The sequence below is a fragment of the Fragaria vesca genome, linkage group LG3 (genome assembly GCF_000184155.1).
Source record: "Fragaria vesca subsp. vesca linkage group LG3, FraVesHawaii_1.0, whole genome shotgun sequence".
Taxonomy (NCBI): Eukaryota; Viridiplantae; Streptophyta; class Magnoliopsida; order Rosales; family Rosaceae; genus Fragaria; species Fragaria vesca.
This window is the reverse complement of record NC_020493.1, coordinates 27,347,167-27,355,648: the sequence shown is the minus strand read 5'-3', so window position 1 is coordinate 27,355,648 and position 8,482 is coordinate 27,347,167. Positions and strand designations below refer to the sequence as shown.

At 40.1% G+C, this 8,482-nt stretch overlaps 1 protein-coding gene across 1 annotated transcript; it reads left to right on the top strand.

The window, feature by feature from the left end:
* Nucleotides 1-240: 240 nt before the first annotated feature.
* Nucleotides 241-4,395, top strand: LOC101295796 (disease resistance protein At4g27190-like). Its single transcript, XM_004296282.1, has 3 exons — nt 241-889; nt 974-3,829; nt 3,956-4,395. The coding sequence occupies exons 1-3, from the start codon at nt 384-386 to the stop codon at nt 3,987-3,989; spliced, it is 3,396 nt and encodes a 1,131-aa protein (XP_004296330.1). The 5' UTR covers nt 241-383; the 3' UTR covers nt 3,990-4,395.
* Nucleotides 4,396-8,482: the final 4,087 nt, after the last annotated feature.

The window sequence follows — 8,482 nt, the reverse complement described above, 5'->3', positions numbered from 1 at the left end:
TTCATAACCTTAGCCCATTCCCATTTGAAACAGAAAAGATTTACTAATTCTTTGATTCCAGTTGGTAAGAGGGATCTTGAACTAAGAAATAGAAATAGATTCTAGATTCATGGTCTGAATCACATGACACCACCTACTTGCGTCTTGTCAAGGAGTGTAGGTTTTTTTTGTTTTTTTGTGTGTGATGTTCTAAGAAAAGGGAACGAAAAAAAGCCACGACCTATCCAAAAGAAACGGCGGTGAAACTGTCTGTGGAAGACAAAAAATGGCGGTGAAACTGATAGTAGATACAACTGTTATGCACACAGTCAATTCCATTTCCATGGTCTCTTCCCTTGTTTGCTTTTCTCACTGGAAGTCAGTTTCTCTCTGGCTGGGTTTCAATGGCCTCCCCTGCATCTCTTCCTTCATCTGCTGAATCACCAACCGCTTGTCCGTCAAATTACGATGTGTTTTTGAGTTTCAGTGGTCTTGACACTCGAAAAGGTATTACATCTGAATTATATGAGCGGCTGCATAAACAGAGAGGAATTATAACATTCATGGATGATCGAGATCTTGAACCAGGGGATCCTATATCTCGCACCCTACTAAAAGCGATTGAAGCATCAAGGTTTGCAATTGTTGTCCTTTCTCCAAACTATGCCTCTTCTACTTGGTGTTTGGAGGAACTTGCCAAGATCTGTGAGTGCATGAAAGACCAGAACAGAATTCTGCCGCTTTTCTATAAGGTGGAACCCTCTGATGTACGGCACCGGAAGGGGAGTTTCGGAGAAGCTTTCGATAAGCATAAAAGTTGTGGGCGACACACATCAGAACAGCTGGAGCAATGGAGTCTTGCTTTAAACAAAGTGGCCAGTTTCACTGGGTGGCACACAAAGAATTATAAGTAAGTTTCATGATGAGATCATCTGTTTCAACTTTCAGCTTTTGGAATTATTGGTTTTGACTCTTGATTCTTCCTTTTTTGTAGGACTGATAGAGAACTTGTGGAGGAAATTGTGGATTCTGTGTGCAACAGAATACGACCTTTTGAAATTGACTTGACATTGGCCACCGGAGATTTTGAAGTGTTTGAAGCAACAAACGAAGCCATGGGTGAGGTTATGAAGGTGCTTCAGGATGATGACGTCGGTGCCGTTGTGGTCTACGGAATGGGAGGCGTCGGCAAGACAACCCTGGTAAAATATGTCGGTGCAGATGCCCGACAAAGTGGGATTTTTCATTATGCGATTATGGCTGTTGTATCCCAAAGCCCAGACATAGAAAAGATTCAAGGCACATTGGCAGATATGTTGGGCGTTAAATTGGAGGGGGAGACAGAATTTGGAAGAGCTGTTAGATTGAAAAGAGAGATAATGAGAAGAGAAAAAATCCTTATAATGTTGGACGATGTCTGGCAGAGAATAGAGTTGTCAAATATAGGGATTCCCAGCTATGAGGAGCTTCAAAAGTTCGGGTCCAAAGTGCTATTCACCACAAGGAAATTGAACGTCTGTCATGCCATGAGTTGCCAAGAAAAGATCATCACCCTCAACGTTCTCTCAGAAAAAGATTCTTGGACCTTGTTTTTAAGAAACGCAGGAACAATTGAGTCCACCGCATTTGAGGAAGTGGCGAGGAGGGTAGCTAAAGAATGCAAGGGTCTACCGATTGCATTGATAGCTGTTGCAAGGGCACTCAAAGGTGAGGAGGACCTGAAGGAATGGGAAAAAGCATCTCAACAACTAGAGAAGTCGCAATATGCCAATCCCAACCATGAGGAAGATGACAAAAATGCATTCAAATGTATACGATTAAGCTATGATTTCTTGAAAAATAAAGACCACAAGTCGTGCTTCTTGCTCTGTTGCATGTTCCCAGAAGACCATGAAATCAAAATAGAAGACTTGTTCCGGTACGCGATGGGAAAAAGACTGTTTCCAGAAGCCGAAACAATGGAAGTAGCCAGAGGAAGATTAGTGACAGTGGTCAAGTACCTGAAAGGTTCTAGCTTGCTTTTGGATAGCAAGAAAAAAGGATGTGTAAAGATGCATGATGTCATACGCGATACAGCCCTTCAAATTGCCGAATCTGAAGATGGCCATCAGTTTTTTGTGAAAGCTGGCTGTGGTTTAAAGGGTTGGCCGCCACATGGATTACAAGAATACTGCATTGCGATTTCACTGATGAACAACAAAATTTGCAAGCTACCGGAAGATGAGTTAGTATTTCCAAATCTCCATATTTTATTACTAAACGGGAATGCTGAACTAAGTGAGATCCCAGAAAAGTTGATCCAGAATCTGAAGGAGTTAAGGGTCTTGGATCTTAGCAACACTAGTATTTCCGTATTACCTGAATCATTTAGTGTCCTCACCAACCTTCAAGTTTTGAATTTAGATGATTGCGACAAATTGATTGACATTTCCATAGTGGGAAAACTTAAGAAGCTTGAAATTCTTAGTATGAGAGACTGTCCCGGGGGGAAATTGTCGAGAGAAATAGGACATTTGACCAATCTAAGGATTTTGGATGTCAATCGCTCTTGCCCACCAACAGTTGGAGGAATGGTTACAATTCCATCTAGAGTGATATCAAAGTTGCATAAATTAGAAGAATTGTACATGGTGTACTGTGGATTTAAAGACCGGCGTACGTGGACATGGCGTACATGGTTTACATGGTGTGTTTTTGGTATTTTTCCTAAGCGACCAACCAATATTATTAGGTTTGATAAGTTAGCTGGTTTATCAAATCTGAAAATATTGCAGGTTGGCTTATCTGATGAAAGTTTCATCCCTAAAAATGTTGAGGCTGCACCAGATTGGGATTACTTTTGTATAAGTATCATTGGCAGATGCACCAATACTATGTACGCCTCCGCTGCATACGAACAAGGAGATCATAATTCAAGATCCTTGATTCTTAATGGAGCAACCATCAGTACCTTGCCTGATTGGTTTATCAATGCAGTCATAAAGAAAACAAAGAAGCTAAAGTATGATCGCTGCGGAGGAATGAGTGACATTGTTATGGAATATGACCATGGGAGGCTACATAAACTCAAGCATCTCATAGTTTCTGGGTATTTTCTTGATTCCTATGTGTACTTGACAGAGTTGATGAACACAACAACACGAGTTGAAACAGGACCAATGTTTGAGAGTTTGGAAGAGTTGTATCTGCTAGATCTGATCCACCTTGAGGAGTTGTGTGTTGGTGAGCTACCACCTGGTTCTCTCTCAAATCTCAAGGTATTGCATATGCATGGTTGTTTTATCTTGAAGAGTGTTTCAAAATTTGTACAGAGACTACCAAATCTGGAGAAACTATATTTAGATTGGATGAAGGAATTGGAATATGTGTTTGGATCCGAAGGGTGTGAGCCAGAACAATCAAAACTGAGAGAGATGCATTTGTTGTGTCTAAATGCACTAAAAAACATATGTAATGGTCCCGCTCCACGCGCAATGTTCCAGAGTCTTAAAAGCTTGACCGTGTTCAAGTGTAACTCGTTAAAAAGTCTGTTCGCATCTGATGTAGCTCAGTATCTTGTTCAATTGGAAGACTTTCTTGTAGAGAGGTGTCCTTTGTTGGAAAGAGTAATGGATGCAGTGAACAAAGATAAGACGGTTCTACCAAAATTGAAGAACTTGGTTTTGAAGAATCTTCCTAAGTTGTATGGTGCAAGTGCTACTACTGTTGATATTGAGTGTCCTTCATTGGAACACTTGGTGGTGGAGAATTGCCCCAAGCTTCTATTTTCAACCTCTGCTACTCACTACTTTGGCAGCAGGAACTCAGTCCAACTCAATGATCCGCGACTGTACCGTTTTCTACGTGACAGGTATGATGCTGTGTCATCACTTAAATTGTCTTTTCTTCTATATTTTGCATTTTACTAAGTATTGGCTTTAGAATTCCTGATGGTCTTTTATTGCTTTTTTTTTCTTTGTTTCTCTTTTCCAATTAGATGCAAGAATGTATCTACATTTAATGAAGTCTAAGTGGATATGGGGAGCATATGTAATGGTTCTGCTGATGTGCAATGTTTCACACTAGTTAAAGTTTGTTCGTTCACTACATCTTTCTGGAAAGAGACTCCAAAGCTTATGCAGTTCGTTATCGTTTTCACTTGGCATTTGGGAAGACCCCTTGCCATTTGCTGGAGAAATTAACTGAAGTAAGGCAGAAAGCAAGGTTACTGTGAAGAACAAGAAGAGTGTTCATCCAACATTGAAAAACTTAGTTTTAACATAACTTCCTATCTGTACTATGAAACTGCTAGTATTGATTTTGTTTGTTCTTCATTAGACACATGTATATATGTAAAGGAGTGCATCCTGTTATGATTTTCAACCTTTGTTTCTATCGTCAAGGTATGATGCTGTGTCATGAAATTAAATTCCTTTTCTTTTCATTGAATTATCTCATAGATTTCAGGCCATGTTGTAAGTACGGTAGAAGTGTTACTTTCTTAACGCAGTTTTAGTAATATATATAGAGTTCTCATTATTCAATTTCTTTCACAATCAAATACTGCAATTGAGTTCTGCATATCACAACAGCACACAAAGTTCAACCACCTTTTTCTTTGTCGCTCTTATATTCTTATTTTTCTTGTCATTCGTAATCATCAGTTATTCTTTCTCTTCATCTTTTGATGATTAACTGATGGTCGATTATAAGTTCGTGAAAAGTATATCACACAGAAAGTCTGATAATTGTTTGTTTGGAGAAGAAACAGTTTCTTATCCTTACCAATAATTTGTAGATTGGGATTGTAATTCTGCATAACTAAGATATACTTGTTTGTTTATTTTCGTCTGTCAAGATGTATATTAAGACGTTAGACATTCATTTACATATTTTCTATGATCTCTTCCATGAGATGTGCATCAAAGCTTCAGCTTGTCAGTCTCCTTTGCAGTTTGTATAGAGTTGCTTCGATAAGAACTTGTGGCTGCTTGATCTCGGTCCTTGCATCCAAAAGCCCATTACAGGCCCAATCATATGGGTTGCGTGACTCAGAACAGTAGGGTCATCCAACCAAATCCAATGCATTCCTACATTCCTAGTCGTCGTAGGAATTCGGAAAGATTGGGCAACAGACACGAAAGAGAGAAGTGGTTACAGGCCCCTTGCTCAACTCATGGATAACACCACTTCTCGTATTGTTGTCTCCATACTTGTGTAACCCGATTACCGAGAAATTCGCGCGCAGACGCATTCAACTCTCCGGTTCCCGAACTCTGTCGTCCCCTTCCTCTGCTCTGTTTTAAACTTGTCTGGGTTGCTTTTGTTCTGTACGGATTTTGTGCGATTGTGATCGTCGATGATTAGTTGTTGGGTTTAACTTGATCATTGTTTTTTTTTTTTTTTATAGTATCAACGACGGTATCCTCAAAGGCTTTTCAGGCCTAGAGACTAATCCGCGCCGATGGATTATGTCAGAATGCTTTCTCCCCCTGGTCACTAATCGCGTCGGCTGAGATTCAAACCTAAGTATGGGGGTTCTACACCTACACTCTTACCAACTCGACCACCTGTGGTGGTTTAACTTGATCATTGTTCTTTCATTTCAAGTTGTGGTTGTGTTGACTCTGATTCTGTTTTGGATCCATGTTTTTCGTACTTCTACCTATCAGCAGCTTCACTGTATCATGGTGCATGTAGGGCCCATATTTGTTAACAGTCGTTTGTATAACCAGTTGGTCAGATGAACAAGGTCTTCGATCAGGACCTCAAGCTCGACCACATCAACAAGGTCTTCGTCGAAATCCCCAAACGCGGCTTAGGCTGATCGCCTGGTGGGAGAGTCCACCACGACGCCGGGAAGACTACCCATCACCGATGGCCTCAACATCACTATCGACTCAGAAAGAGCAACTCTATGTGATTGATTAGTAGAGTCAAAAGGATATTCATGTAGCTTGAACAACTTGATTAAGATTAGCCAGAAATTGCCCAGAAATTTGATTAAGATTCTGGGTCGAATTCCTCCTCACCATCCGTCAAATCGAAGCAACTTTAGTATACATCAATCGATGTTGGGGAGTGATTAGTCAATTCCAGGATCCAGATAGTTGATTATATATATATATATATATATTGAATAGGAGAACTTACCATCGTTGAAAATGATGATGGCAATCGATCATGATGTTGATCCGATCTCCCAGAGCCGCCGCCCAACCCAAGGTCGCTCTGCGATCCCGACAGTGTAAAAAGCAGTGCTCAATTATGATCCATAGGGTTGATGCCTGGGACCATAAATCAGTGAACTTAGTCCTCATTCAACAATTTAATTTGTCCCTACACCATTTGTCCTTTGGTTGAATTAGGATCAGCTTGGGGTGGCATCCACTCTTCCCCCTCTCTTCCATGTTATAAACAGTTCAGCCCCAATCGGATAAGAAGAGCTAAGTTATTATGCTGTTAAAACAAAATGACAAGTAATGGTTACTGAATTAATCTGTATCAATTCGAACATGTAAGTGGAAGTTCAGACGTCGAAATGAGATATTACCTAGCTAGTGTAGGTAAAGCCTCATCATTATAGGAAAATTGATGCTGGTGAAGGTTAGCCAGTACGTACCTGACTACCTTCCCCTGACTTACCAGTCAGTGTACAGTCCTACCTAATTGTCTGATCCTGTGTTGATACACTTCCTTTGTAATGCCCAGGTATTAATCATCCAAGTACAAATCAAAATGGAGTCTATATTTGCATAGCTATTATTTGTTTCCCATTTTTATATTAGCTTAAGCATTAGTTTAGGTCATTCGGTTCTCCAACAGATACACTTTCGGAATTTGATTAATGTACTTGGCAGGGAAATTCCGGTCTCTTCTCTCTGCGTTAGTGTCCATGTTGTCATGCATGCCATATTCCAACGATGGAAACTCCTGAGGAGCCTTATTAGCAAACATGCATACCAGTCATTAATTGCTGCATTACCTCGAAGTACCTGAAGCTTCTAACTTTTGGATACTTGCAAAAATGTGATTGCAATCATCAAGAAGTTGACAACAAAACTTGGTGTTCACGGCAGGGGAAACTCCCTCATACCGCCTCGATCCCTTCCTTGCGGCATCTAAGCAAGTTCTTGCTCATTCAGGTTGTCAGGAGTGGGATATAATATGAATGATGCAGGTCGTTGCCATTGACACAAGTAACTGCTCAAGATTTACCTTGAGTTTTGATTCAACATTCCATTATCTTAGCTAGTATATGGTCGTAAATGGTGGGTATAAAACTTCTAGCATTTCCCCTCCACAAGTTTCAGAAACACATCCATCCGTGCTCTTATCTTCTTCCTAAGAGAAAATTCCATTTTCCTTTTTCAACTACTCCACAACCCTAAAGAAGAGTGTAAAATCCCAGGAATTCAGTGAGATAATAGATCTCAATAGGATGGCATCGATGAAAGAATTGAAGTCTGCCGTGTCAATTAGTCAGTCTGCTGCAGAGTAAAATGATTTTCCTCGGTACGTTGAACATCAACAGATTATTAAGAGTGAAGTTAGTGTTGAGATATCTATCCCACATCGGGAATATGAGACCTAGCTTATAGGTTTATAAGGGTTTGGGCTACTCTCTCCATTGTCAATTGGTTTTGGAGTTGAATCTCAGACTACTTTATCATGGTATCTTACCCACGTTCACATGTGAAGCCCAAATGTCACACGAACTCCACGACCACCCAATTTTTTGTCCACGTGTTAGGCTTGAAGATTCGCCACACGTGCGGGGGCGTGTTGAGATATCTATCCTACATCGGGAATATGAGACCTTGCATATGGGTTTATAAGGGTTTGGGCTACTCTCTCCATTGCCAATTGGTTTTGGAGTTGAATTAGTCCACACTCATCAATTAAATTTGGAAGGTTTATCTAATAATTTTAAATAACTAAATACCATGACTAGATGACTAGGTGTGAAACTAGAGCAAGTTTCATAGCAGATTCACCGACTTTCTGCATTCACCGACTTAAGCGTGTAATTCAGGAAGAGATCAATTGGCCATGTTCAGGAATTGAGGATTATATTAGCCTAGTTAAGTTCTGATTTGGGAAATGGGATAAATGCGGAGCAAATCATCAAGCATTTGGATGTTCTGGCTTGGAATAGTTTGAATAAAAGGAGCTTTAGGTCAAGATTCCATAGGACCCATAATTTCCCATTTCTCCCAAGCTTTTACCTATGGTGAGGTCACTGAGGTGCCATGGAGAAATGATTAACAATGGTAAGCGGAATTTACTGCCACATTTGCTTGTGGGTATATAGTATATACTACTGTGTATTCACCAATGTTTTAAAAAAACTCGTCTCAAGGCCAGGAGCGGATCTAGAGTGTTAGAGAGTTCTTTTGGGGAAAGAAAATCACCACATATAAATGTATAATTAGCTTATATTGAGAAGTGTTATATAGATTGTTGCTCAATCCAAGTCACACTCAAGAGAGGTGAGGTAAATTTATATATATATATATATATA